The 14,312-nt window shown below is 37.7% G+C and overlaps 1 protein-coding gene across 1 annotated transcript in view; it reads right to left on the bottom strand.

Annotated features, from left to right (window-relative positions):
• The window catches only part of LOC128109495 (amine oxidase [flavin-containing] A), a 65,017-nt gene that overhangs the window by 35,533 nt on the left and 15,172 nt on the right, over positions 1-14,312 (bottom strand). Inside the window, exon 3 of the mRNA XM_052736683.1 lies at positions 9,758-9,895. Coding sequence (XP_052592643.1) covers positions 9,758-9,895 — 138 coding nt within the window. The remainder of the gene's footprint in view (positions 1-9,757; positions 9,896-14,312) is intronic.

Genomic DNA, 14,312 nt, shown 5'->3' on the forward strand with positions numbered 1-14,312 from the left:
CAAACTAAAGATATTTAAATATTTTAGCCTCTGTTTCAAAAAAATACCTACCCGCTGGGCGTGGTAGTGCATGCCTTTAATCCAGCACTTGGAAGGCAGAGGCAAACAGATCTCTGAGTTCAAGACTAGCCTGGTCTACAGAGTGAGTTCCAGAGCAGTGAGGCCTACACAGAGGCACCCTGTCTCGAAACACCAAACCAAACAAACAAACAAAAACCCTACTTATGAGTGGGGGATTCAAATGAGTTAAAACATCTATAAGCACACTATGTATGGAAGGCAATAATAGTATCATGGACTCAGAAAGGATGCATTTAGCTAATTAAAAGGGATAGCAACATCCATTTAGTTTTTTGGGGTTTTGTTTTGTTTTGTTTTTGTTTTTTTGGGGGGTGGTTTCTGAAAGCGGTTGAAAATGAAAATACAACTTCTTGAGATAAAAAAACCACATTCTATAAATTAGTATAGAAATGATGCTAACATAATCTGAAAATTAAATACCCCTTATTCAACAGAAACACCTTTAAACCAAGAGTGAAAAATAAGGTCATATTAGTAAGCATTGAGACAAAGTAACACAAAAGCAGGCCTTTTGTCTTCTCCAGGACACTGGCTGAAACCAAGCTCATCTCTTGGCAATAATAACATGTACTTGGGACACACACATTCTGAAACATTTTTGAGTTTAGAAACCTGGAGTAAGTAGCCATAGGCAGAATAGAAAATCGAGCACTAGGAAAAAATGCTTACCATGATGTTACTAAGCTTCTAAAGTTTTAAATAAAGCTTTATCATACCACTCTATAAAAATAAATGTTTAGTGCATATTTCTGACTCCAGTTTTACTTAGAGAGGATGTGAAAAGTAGGGAGAAAGTGAGAATGAGCAAATATCTCAATTTCTATTTCAAAGCAGGTCTTGAAAATGCCTGTTCTGGCTCTGGCTGGGGTTTCCCTCTCCACATCCTTCACCACACACTGCAAAAATTAACAAAAGGTTTCTATAACTCAATGGAATTCATTCATAAAACAAATATAATGATGGATCATCTTATTTATGAATGTGAGAAATAAATCACTCTAATAAGCACTCAGGATCTCATGCTTCCCTTATCATCTAAAGAGGAAAAAAACAACAGAGAGTATCTTAAACATATTTAGCTATTTAGCTGATATATTTAAAGTCTACCCTTTGGGTTAAAATGGCAAGATTAATTTATATTAATTTCACAGATCATATATGCTTACTCCAATAAAGACATACCAAATTTACAACATTTAACCAGGAATTGTGACTCATGCTTGTAATCCCAGCAATCAGAAGACCTAGGCATAAAAATCACTGTGAATGTGGGGTCAGAATTGACCATGTGCAAGACCATGTCTCAGAAAGAATGAAAATAAGGAGAATGTGAATAAGAAGCAGACGTAGAGAAGAGGAAGAAGAGGAGGAGGAAGAAGAAGACATCAAACTTTGTGTACTGGCTAGTTTTATGTCAATTTGAAACAAGCTAGAGTCATCAGAGGAAGGAGCCTCATTTGCGAAAATGGAAACTGTCTCCATAAGGCTGGGCTGTAGGCAAGCCTGTAGGGCATTTTCTTTATTAGTGATTGATATGGGATGGCTCATTGAGGGTGGTCCCACCCCTGGACTGGTGGTCCTGGGTTCTAAAAGAAAGCAGGCAGAGCAAGCCATGGGAAGCAAGCCAATAAGCAGCACCCCTCCATGGTCTCTACATCAGCTCCTGCTTCCAGGTTCCTGTCCTCACTGCTTTTGATGATGAACTGTAATATGGGACTGTGAGCAAAATAAACCCTTTCCTCCTCAAGCTGCTTTGGTCATGGTGTTTCATCACAGCAATAGTAAATTTAACTAAGACACTTCATAACACCTATATGTTCACTGTAATCATTTTTGTTATCATGCCAAGGCATTTTATTAGACAAAAGAATCCAGGGCTTTTACAGGACAATGCAAAGAGTTATAAAGGCAATTTGTGCTATTCACTGTGGTGGTTTGAATGCAAATGGGCTCCATAGATTCATAGGGAGGGGCATTATTGGAGGTGTGGCCTTGTTAGAGTAGGTGTGGCCTTATTGGAGGAAGTGTGTCACTGAGGTCTCAGAAGCTCAAGCCAGGTCCAGTGTGATTCTCTTTCCCTGCTGCCTGTGGATCCAGATGTAGAACTCTCAGCTACCTCTCCAGCACCATGTCTGCCTGTATGCCACCATGCTTTCTGCCATGATGATAATGGATTAAACCTCTGAAACTGTAAGCCAGATCCAATTAAATGTTTTCCTTTATAAGAGAGCTGCTATGGTCATGGTGTCTCTTCATAGCAATAGAAACCCTAACTAAGACATTAACATGATATACTATCATGTTGGACAAACCCTTATTTTCCCCTACAATTAGAAAGAACAGTGAGAGCTGAGAGATTCTTTAATAAATAGAGTTATTTTTCAATATAACATTAATTAACTATCTTATCTAGAATAATGAATACAATATCTTCCTACTTTTCCTTACCATAAGAATCTCCATTTATAGTTTCCTCATCATACTGAGAACATCCACTACACTTAGTATTGTAACAGGTAGTTAGTTATATTGCTATTTTAAAATGACTGAGCAAAAGCCCACCAGCCCCATACATGGACACACAGGAGCAAACATGAGATAATGCTTAGAAAAGAAACATCAAAAGAACTAGAACAAGTACAAACTGTAAAGCAGCTTCCTGGAGTCCACAGCCCCCCTGACAGCACAGAAGAGGAGAAAGACCTTAATCTGCATTCCTTTTCAGTGGCCCTTATTTATTTGGCAGGTTACTTGGCCTTTGAAGTTCAGGCCCTTTCCATTATATGAGGCTACAGTCCCTATATAAGAGCTTCAGGAGAGTAAGAGTTAAGTGAAATGACAAAAATAAAAACTTTGATACTAGGCCTGGAACACAGTGGAGGCTCCATAGAAGAAACCCACCCTTATCCCTTATCATTACTACAGGAGTAGTGCTGATCTTGAAGAATCAAGTAACATGGCAGAGGTTGATTGTTTTAATTTTTGAGGGGGGGGTTGTTAATGCATAATCTCATGTAATTGAAGCTTGTCTTGAACTCCTGATCCTCCTGCTTCCAAGTACTGGGATTACAGGCATGTACCACCAAGCATGGCTTTATGGGAAAGATTTGAATATGCCACTTGTTGTCCAAAATGCAAATGATGCATGAGTTTATCACCAAACCTGCCACAGACTACATATTTAATAATTATGACCTAATAGAGCTATTGTGTTGATATGCATGGCCATGAGACAGCAACGAGTCAGAGATTAATAACAACTTTGTTGTTGTTTGAGACAAGGGCTTGTTATATAGCCTAGACTGGCCTTGAATTTACCATCCTCCCACCTTAGTCTCACAAGTGTGCCTACACATGAAGCTAATAACTACATATTGAAGGCAACCTCAGAGTATCAAATCCAAGGCCACAAGATGCCTTTTTCCAGTAGCTTATATGTAACAGCTCAGTGACATTTATGTTTTGGTAAAAGAAAAATATAGTAGGGGTTGAGCATGTCCCATCTTCAGCAAAATGAAGTTGTGCCTTTTCTTGGAAACAAATATCAAAGATCTTATTTACCTAATGTTAGAGAAGGACTCAACAACAATAAAGGCAACCCTAGTGCCACTTTTTAAAAATAATTCTCCTTCTTTAACTTAGACACATGATATATCATGAGCATTTCCTTAAGACATCATGAGGTCATCCTCTGTTAAAGCTTGAAGTAGGGTTCTTTCAAATCATAAAATTATTACACCAGCATTTTTAAAGTTAAGATTTCCTGTGAAATCCAGAAAATTCCATGAGTATTGAAAAGCTCAATACTTAACTGAATATACTAAATTCAAAAGGTCCTGTCAGGAAGGTTGGGCAGCATACTGGAATCTTATAACTTGAAGGCAACATCTAGATTCTTAAACGCCAGTTTTTCATTTTAATCTTACTTTGTCTCAATTAATAATAATGGGGTGAAGAGTTGATAAGATGGCTTAGTGGGTAGAGGGGCTTGCCATCAATTCTGATGACCTGAGTTCAATCCCTGAGACATACATGGTATAAGAAGAAAAGTGACTCCCACAAGTTGTCCTCTGACCTCCATACCTGTACCTTAGTAATGTGCACAGATACATGAACACACACACACATACACACACACTAAATGTGATTTTTAAAAGAATAATGGGGGTGTCCAGGGAGATGGCTTAGTCAGTACAGTGCTTATCGTGCAAGGAGGAACTTAAGTTTGGATCCCTAGTCTTGAGTGCAGCATGGTGCATCTGTAATCCCAGCACTAGGAGGGCACAGACAGGCAGATAGATACCCGGGTCTTGCTAGCCAATCAGTCTAGCTGAATCAATAAGTTCTAGATTCCTATGAAAGACCTTGTCTCAAAAATAAGGTAGGAGATAGTTAATGAATGGCCTCCACATATATTCACACATATGTACACAGACACACAGGCACCCACATACACACACAGAGGGGAAGAGAGAGAGACAGAGAGAGAATGAACACAGGGCATTGAATTACTCACCATGTGCCCCTGTCAAATTCTTACATTGCTCTCATGTTTTAGAGTGGACATAACTGGGAGACCAGAAAATACTTAGTTGAGAACATAACTACAAATTTTCATTGTTTGAAATGTACAAAAAGGAACATGAAACTGGCAGAGTAAGGAAGTGAAAAAAATCATTGTCTTTCACTAACTGCATCTGCTTATTTATCAGCCAGTCTTCACTGAAACTGATGGTGAGATATTTTACAAACAGAAGAGGCCCAGTGCTCTTCTCTTCACTCCCTCAGTTTCATTTCCTGGAATTTATAGTGAAGTAAAGAAGATGCTTTCAAGGATTAGCAGACTGTTACTAGTTTCACAGCTTTGTCAAGTCACTCTACCTGACTGAACCTTAGACTTCTCATCTGTAGAATGGGGAAAATCATGTCAGCCTAGGAGACAGATAAAAGAATATAGTGAGTTAAGAATATAGTGAGTTCAAACATAAAAAGGACTTAGTTCTTTATTCCTAGCCTCTAGGAACAATAAAAATCTTTCAGTATCTGACTCACTGAAGGAATAAATAATATGAATGAGTCTGCTCAACTGACTTCCAGGTTAATTATCACACTACCTGGCTGAAGTGCAGAGTAGATTGCCATGACTATTTAAATAGTTGAGCACAAAAGATTTGGTTTCCTTCTTCACATTAAATATGAAAATGCAAAAGGTTTCTGTAAATGGGAACTGCTATTATTTTTACTGTTATTATTACCCATTAGGCTAGGAAAATGCCATGCTTTGCAGAAATAAGAAAATAGGAAATTTTTTTACTATGGCTTAACAAAGCCAACATTTCAAAATATTTTGTATTATTTTTATGGTGTTTAAGACTGAATCTAAGGCTTCATCCATACTATGCAAATGCTCTGCCCCTAAAATATACCCTCAGCTGTCACCACTTTGTAAAACCTCTTAATACTTTTTTGATCTCTTAACCTCTGAGCTCTCAAAATTTCTCATGGCTACTTCTTTGTCTTCTCACCTGTTACTGTCACACACTCCTAGGCATCCCAAACTACGTGTTTATCAAATTTGCTAAGATTCCTGACCTCCTGGTTGTATATTACTGTGCATAGATCACAAGTGTCCTTAATTCCTAGAAAATTCCTAATCCTTCTAGCCTCCAGACCCAACATGATGGTATACAGTCAGGGAAAATGTGTCTTTTTCAAATAGGTGTGGTGACTGGTATGAAAATCCTGTCATTTGGTATGAATAAATAACCCCTTCCCTCATAGTTTCAGGAAGTGGCCTAGAATAATAGATTGTAAAGTTAATTTCTCAAGCATTTCTCTAGGTTCCAGTCACTACATGTTTGGCTTCAGTGAGAAACAATAAGAGTGGAAAACACTATTGTTTTTTAGGTGGATCTGAGGAGCTGAGTTTAAACAATTTCTTCTTTAAACACTAGGAAATGCACAAACAAGCTATACTCCCCAGGAGGAAAATCCAGGTACAAAGCAAATGAACAAAGTATTCAAAGACATGCTGGGTGAAATTCAGAAGAACCAATTCAAAAGCTAAAATGGCCTCAAAATGTTGTGCTCTTTAGGGCCTTTAGAACTGGATCCTAGGTGAATCAGGAGTTGCTTGGAACTACGGAAGAATGCACAGGGGTGTGTGTGTGTGTGTGTGTGTGTGTGTGTGTGTGTGTGTGTGTGTGTGTGTGTCTGTTTCTGTCTCTCTGTCCAAGCAGCTCTATCCCCTATGGCATGCAAATGCATTAGGAAGGGGAGTAGGGTACAGGCTGGGAGGGTTATGGTATGTATCATAGTTACTTTTCTATTGCTATGACAAAACACCACGACTAAGACAGTTTATAAAAGAAAGCACTTAGTTGGTCTTAACATTTCAGAGAGTTAGAATCCATATGGTGGATCAATGCCTGTTGGCAAGAACAACTAAGAGCTTACATCTTGATTGAAAGTATGAGGCAGAAAGAGAACACACTAGGAATGGCACAAATTTTTAGAAACCTCAAGGTCCATCCCTAGTAGCACACCTTCTTTAACAAGACCATACTTCCTATTCCTTCTCAAGCAATTTCACCAACTGGGGACCAAGTATTCAAACATATGAGCCTATAGGGACTATACTTACACTGTAAGTAGGGCTTAATAGGCCATCCTGGTAGGATCATGGCAGATACATTGCTTAAGAGCCCCAGCTCAAGAGGCTTTAGAGGAGAACAACATGAACCAGGCTAGAAACCATTCTTGTGATATTTTGGTAAAGAATATAACAGCTTTCTGCCCTTGTCCTAAGAATTTGCTTGAGGCTAAATTAAAATGCAATGGACTAATTTCTTTGGCAGAAGAGATTTCAATGCAGCATATTGACTCTGCTGCTTGGTTATTAATAATCACTCTTAGGCAAGTCTACCATGAAAGAGAACAAGTGGGGCAAAAAAAATACAGTTTGAAGAGAAAAAGAGCACCAGGAAATTTAATGTTGGAGCCAAGACTTTTGCTGAAAGAGATGAGATCAAGGCAAGGCCTGATCTGCATTGGGATAAAGGGAGGGATGTCCTCAGAACAAGACCCCATCAACCTAAGCTTCCAACTTGTAAAAACAAAAGGCCTACGGAATTTTTTGCTCCTAAAAATCAACACTAAATCAAAGCTTCTACAAAGGTGATTCAAAGATGTTGGGTTCACTCTAAGCTGGTAGTCAAACTTGGTAGTGTTGTCCACATGGTTCTGGCTTTAGAATCATGAAAGATACATGACTAAAAGGTTGAGGAATCTTCCTCCATGGTTAAGCAGAGCTGTTGAGGCCAAGAGTGGGACAGGAGAGTTACTGCAAGGATGACCTGAGAAGCCTTGTAAAGCTGTGAAAGTGAAACTTTGATTGTGTTGGGAACTCCAAGATATTAGAAGTACCAGAGCCATGAGATATCTACAAAGGAGAGCTGCATGCATGGAGTGGAACCACCTAGATAGAGCTGTATCTTTGCAGGCAGCAAGGCTGGCAAGACAGAGCTATCTAAGCTCTTTGACATCAGACATGGACCTACACGATTTTCTGTTTTCCCTGCTAGGTTTCAATCTTTCTTTGGTCCAGTATTTCTTTGCTATGCCCAGATTCATCCCTTTTTGAATGGTAAAATATATTCTGCGGCATTGTGTTTTGGAAGTATGCAATTGGCTTTTTGATTTTACAGGTGGTGACAATTAAAAGATTGCCTTGAGTCTCAGAATTTACTTTGGAGATGGCCCCATAGGCTCATATATTTGAATAGTAGTTCCTCAGTTGGGTGGAACTCTTTTGGAAGAATTAGGAGGTATGCCCTTGATGGAGGACATGTGTCACTAGCAATGGATTTTGAGATTTCAGGACTTGTGCCATTCTCAGTGTGCTCGCTCCCCATCCCTCTCTCTGTCTCCTGCTTGCAGATCCAGATGTGAGCTTTCAGCTGTTCCTGCCACCATTTCTTTGTTCCACTATCAAAGATTCTAACTCTCTGAAACTATTAACCCAATTAAATGCTTTCTTTCATAACTGACCTTGGTCATGGTGTTTTGTCACAGCAACATAAAAATAACTAAGATAGGATCCAAGACATGAGACTTTGAAAACTGTTACAAGAAAAAGTAGAGAAACACTTCAAGGTTTAGGCATATTTAGGGACTTTCTAAATAGGATTCCAGTTATTCAGGAAATAATGCCAACACTGACAAATGAAACCTCATGAAATTAAAAAGCTTCAGCTGGGCCTGCACAGATCCAGGGCAGATGGTGCAGTGCTGAGAGGAGGAAGTGGACACGAGTCTCCATCCCTAGCTAAGAAGCTACTTCTAATTGGCAACCACTTGCAAAGGAAAAATTAGTTTGTTCCAATGGAATCTCACTGGGTCTATAAACCATACTTAAGGGTAGGCCCCATGTCCAGCAGTGGTATTTGTAGATTATTTTTTGGTCTCATGTTGCTTTGTTAGAGCATTTATCTTACTGGTCTTTTGCTTTACAGCTTCTGATTTTTATGTTTTTATGTTTTGTGTGTGTATTTCTTATGCTTTTTCTTTTTTAAATTCTTGTTTGTTTATTTTATTTATCTGTTTGTCTTCTAAAGAAAGAGAGAAAGTGTGGAGTTGGATGGATGGGAAGGTGGGGAGATCTAGGAAGAAATGAAGGAGGAAAAACCATAATCAGAATATACTGAACATGAAAAAAATATCTTCAGTGAAAAGTAAAGCTTCTGCCTATCTGACTGAGAATTAACATCTGGAATTTATAAAAAAAAAAACCAAAAATCTAAACAATAACCAATCAAAGAATTCAACTAATAAACTAACTCATGACATGAACAGATAAGTTTTCAAAAGATGAAATACAATAACCATTAGAGATGAAAATTACATTGAGATTCCACCTCACTACAGCGAGAATGACCATCACTAAAAAAACAAATAACAACAAATCATGAGAAGAATATGGGCAAAAAATAAACACTTATACACCACTCTAGTAAGAATATAAACTATTGTAGTTACTATGGAAATCAGTATGGAGGTCTCTCAAAAAAACAATATTAGATCAACCATATGGCCTACATCTACCATCCCTGGGTATTTACCCAAAGGATTTCTTATCAAAATATCACAGAGATACTTATACATAAATATTTATTGCAGCATTATTCATAATAGCTCAATTATGGAACCAACCTAAGTGTCATAGGAATTAAGAAAATATGGTATTTATAAATAATTAGATTTTTCAGCTATACAGAACAATGAAATTATGCCAGAAATTTTGTGCAACTGAAGACAATTATATTAAGCAATTAAGACAATCTCAGAGAAATATTATGTTTGATCTTATTTGTAGTTCCTAGATTTTATACAGATACATAAAATTATGAAAGTAGAATCAAAAGTATCTAGGGGAACAAAGGAGGCTAATGGGAGGGGGAAGAAAGAAAGGCAGAGTATGAGAAGGAACATGTTCAACATACAACATATGCTTATATGACAATACATTTATATAATCACACCATGTAAATTGAAAATACATGATAAAAGAATTTAAAAATAAACTTTAAAAAGGAGAAAAAAATCATCATAAATAAACCAAATCATTCTCAAATAAAATGTTCATGAATTGGTCATGCAAATAAAAAGTCATGCTTACCTTGACATATTGAACTAGACGCTCATTGACATTCACCTTATAAGTCTCTATGCCTAGCTCTTTAGACAAGCGTAAGATTCTGTTCTGGGTTGGTCCCACATAGGCTCCACCAACATCTACCCATTTAACATGCCCATTCTGCAGAAAGAGGAAAAGTGATGATTTTACTTAAACTTTGTAAACAAGAAATCTTTTGTCATGAAAAATTCTGTTTATTTTGCTAACTTCATTGTGTCTTGCACGTCCTTTATAATGTACACCTGAAACTCAAAACCTTTTTCTCTTTGACTAAAAAACTAGGGAACACTGTCTGACAATTCAGTAGGCATGTCCATTTGTAGAACTACTGGTGAGGCTGATTCAGCAATACAACACATAAAAAAAAAACCACTGTAGTATATCCTGCTGATCTAGATCCTTTGCAAATCACTTAACTTTTATTACATGTATTTTTCTCTTGTGTTATTGCTTTAGGAGTCACCCAGGGATTTATTAATCCCAATTCTCTGATTTCCATCAGATGAAATCTTAAATCAGCCCACATTTGTGTGTTTCTGTTGATATTCTAAAACATTTCCAAGGAAAAAATGCATCATGGCAAAAGAATATTTAAAAGTATAAAAATTCATATTATTTACAAATTTTATTTTTCCCTTTTAAATGCAGCTCTCTACTTTCCCCAGCTTCTTTACTAATACATTTGATTTAATCAACAAGTTGAATATTGGTGAACTACAACTCCATTATGCATTTTAGTGAGTTCTTTCAGGTATACTTCTATTCTATTGTTTGCATCAGTTATTGTGTGTGTACATTGTCTTTTTTTTAAATTTTATTTTACAATACAATTCAGTTCTACATATCAGCCACAGATTCCTTTGTTCTCCCCCCCTCCCTCCCCCTTCCCCTTCCCCCCAGTATTCCCACCTCCTCCAGGGCAAAGCCTCCCCCGAGGACTGAGATCAACCTGGTAGACTCAGTCCAGGCAGGTCCAGTCCCCTCCTCCCAGGCCAAGCCAAGCGATCCTGTATAAGCCCCAGGTTTCAAACAGCCAACTCATGCAATGAGCACAGGACCAGGTCCCACTGCCTGGATGCCTCCCAAACAGATCAAGTCAATCAACTGTCTCATCCATTCAGAGGGCCTGATCCAGTTGGGGGCCCCTCAGCCATTGGTTCATAGTTCATGTGTTTCCATTTTTTTTTTGTCTATTTGTCCCTGTGCTTTATCCAACCTTGATCTCAACAATTCTTGCTCATATAAACCTTCCTCTTTCTCGCTAATTGGACTCCTGGAGCTCCACCCAGGGCCTAGCCATGGAGTGTACATTGTCTTTTATCCTTACTTGCCTGATTATTTTTTATTGTGTAGTAATCACTGTACTTGAAAACCTTGCAGAAATAAGTAAACTTCTGGGAGTTATTTTTCCCAGAAAAGATTTACGAGATACTAATAATATTAGATAATTATTTCTTTTTAGTATCTGGGATTTGAATCCAGGAGGAAATACACATGTAGTCTAGTCTTCTTGCAGTTCACCCTTAGTTCTAAGATGCAGCCCAACCTGAAGAGAAGGGTTGAAAACCTCTTCTCATACACATATTTCCCTGGGCTGGATTAAATTGAACAAGGGAGACAGTGAATTAGGGAGTCCTCTCAGGACACTGGAAAGTAAGAAGGTGAGCATTTGGAAGGCTTTGAGTAGTACTAAGATCTGACTTGGATTTGAACGACTCACTTTCACTACTGTGATAAAATTGATCATAGGGAACGAGTAAAAACAGGGAAATTGGAAAGCTAAAGCAGTAACCTGGCCTAGAGGTGATAGTGGCTCTCACCATAATGTAGCAGTGACAACAGTAGGAAACAAGGAATTCCAAACATATTTTGAAGACAAAGGCAAAACAACTTCTGGGCAGAATTAAGGTTGGTCTGGAAGTGCTAAACAAGACTCCAAGTATTTGCTGAGTTGCTGTGTAGAAGTCTTGCTTTTCCAATTGTTGGCAAGGGAACCCAGGACATTTAGCATGGTAGAAAATTGTTCTACCACTGAGCAATTCATGAGCAGCTCTCCAAAGTGAATGTTTTATGCTCCTCAACAAGAAATTACTCTAGGTATGGGGTTGTACCTCAGTGATTCAGTTCTTGCCCAGTATGTTCTGGGTTTCATGCCCAGTACACAAAAAAATCAGTTTGGATGGTCGATTTTGAGATGTCTGTTCAACACTTATATCTACTAATTTCTAACTTCCCTGATAGATCAACACAGTGATTTTTAGTTAGCATTTTACTTATTTCAATTAAGGAGTTACTCAGGGATTCTGCTTTAGCAGTAGTAGTGAAGGGCTATTTTGATTTCTTTAATCAGGGTATCATAATCTTCACATTTTCTTTCACTAACTGTTAATACTATCTCCTGAAGCTTCTTTAGTCTCTAACATCTTTTTAAGAATAAAACTGGAGTCAGTACACCAATAAATTTCTATTGCTTTAACACAGACAACAAAGAGACTCTTGGGAATTTCCAAACATTTCTTTAAAATACTGACACTCTCTTTAAAGCAAATAATCCTAAATGAAGCAGGAAAAAGAGTGAGGCATTCCACAAAATGTTTGATCTCTGTGAGTTCGAGGCCAGCCTGGGCTACCAAGTGAGTTCCAGGAAAGGCGCAAAGCTACACAGAGAAACCCTGTCTCAAAAAAACCAAAAAAAAAAAAAAAATTAGAAATACTCAAATGAGGTACCTTGGGTTCTATAGGAAGACACTAAGAAGTGTAATGTGGTACTCTATCATGCTGTTTTTGTTCTTTCTTTATCTAGAACATGTTATTCAGCCTAAGAGGCCACAAACATGGAAATCTATTAAGAAACAAACATGTTGACCTTGTGGTGACCTTGCAGGAATTCCAACTTTATTAATTTGATTCTGTAGAATTATAGATGGTTTAATTAAGAAAAATGGTAAGTTCTGAACTTGTAGAAAAATCCATCAGAAGTCAAGTGGCAATATCAAATTTGAAATTTTGTTTTTTTAAGAGCCAAATAGTTTATATGACTTCTTCCAAAACTATCCTGATTGATTACGTTGTTTGAATCAATTCTCAAAAATATTTGATTTTGTTTTCTATTAAATACCATTCTGACCCTTCATAAGCCTTCTTTTTCTCTCTCTCTAGGCATTTGAAATATAAATGCTAAGTGTTCATTTCTAAGTATTTCTAAGATTTCTTTCTCATATACTAAAGAGTACAGTGCTGAATAGACACTATTAATTCCTGTCTGCTGCTGACATATATAAATGGAGCAATATGGCCAAGTAGCTCAAGCCAATAACATAGATTGGGATAAGCATGTTGGAATTTCATTTCCTTTATATGACTTGCTCTTAACTGAAAATCTGCAGGATGATTGATGTTCCTATTTGATAAGCAAAAGGTTTAAATTATAAGAAAAGTAGGGCTAAGGGATAACAATAACGATCTCTAAAATGAAAGACTATTTTTCAGAAATGAAAGAAGAATCACATCTATTAAGTTAACATAGGCAGAATATTCAAGTTGTCTTTTTCACTACCATACAATGCCTTCAATTTCAATTTGAAAATGGGCTGGTTGTGGGGGTACACACCTATGATTCCATCATTCCAAAGGTTGGGGCAGTAGGATCTCAAGTTGAAGACCAGCCTGGTTACACAGCCAGACCCTATCTCAAAAATTTAAAATGAAGAGCCAGATATGGTGGTTCATGCCTTTAATCCCAGCACTCAGGAGGTAAAGGCAGTTGAGTCTCTGTGAGTTCATGGCCAGCTTGGTCTACATATGAGTTCCAGGACAGCCAGTACTACATAGTGAGACCCTTTCTCAAAAACAAACAGAAAATTAAAATGAAAGTGTACAGGAGCTTCTTGAAAGACATATGAGTACATCTTATCACTCAGCTGAGAAGACTTGCATGTGAAATTCTAGTAGTACTTATGCAAGGTAGACTCAGGTGGGTATAGTGAAGAGATTCCAGTCTCCTCACTCCTTTTGTACATTTTTAATGTATACGTATGTTTTGCCTACATGTATGTGTGTGCACCATAGGTGTGCCTAGTACCCACAGAAGTCAAAAGAGGACTTTAGACCCTGGAACTGGACTTAATAAAGGCTGTGTACCACCACATGGGTGCTTAGAATCAAACCCAGGTCCTCTCAAGAGCAACAAGTGCTCTTAACCAAAAACAATGGCAGACTATATCTAATGAAACACTCAGAAATACTTCAAAAATATTTAGTGCTGATTTACATTAAAGTAAAGGAATCAAGCATGCTTTATACCACAAAGCAGCTTATCTGCAAGCTTCCCTTGGAAGCTTATTAAAAAGCAAATGGAGATTCAGCAGCCCTAAGAATTTACTCTCAAGTTTCCAGATAATTCCAAGGCTGCAGGTCTATTGACCACACATGGGGTAACAAGGTTGTAGGCCACACTGTTAAAGCTGAGCAAAATAGAAACAGGTCTCATGGGTCTAGTGAAGTAGATGCACATAACAAAAAGAATGCATGCCATGGT

This window comes from Peromyscus californicus, unplaced genomic scaffold, assembly GCF_007827085.1.
Source record: "Peromyscus californicus insignis strain IS unplaced genomic scaffold, ASM782708v3 Scaffold_10__1_contigs__length_136768540, whole genome shotgun sequence".
Taxonomy (NCBI): domain Eukaryota; kingdom Metazoa; phylum Chordata; class Mammalia; order Rodentia; family Cricetidae; genus Peromyscus; species Peromyscus californicus.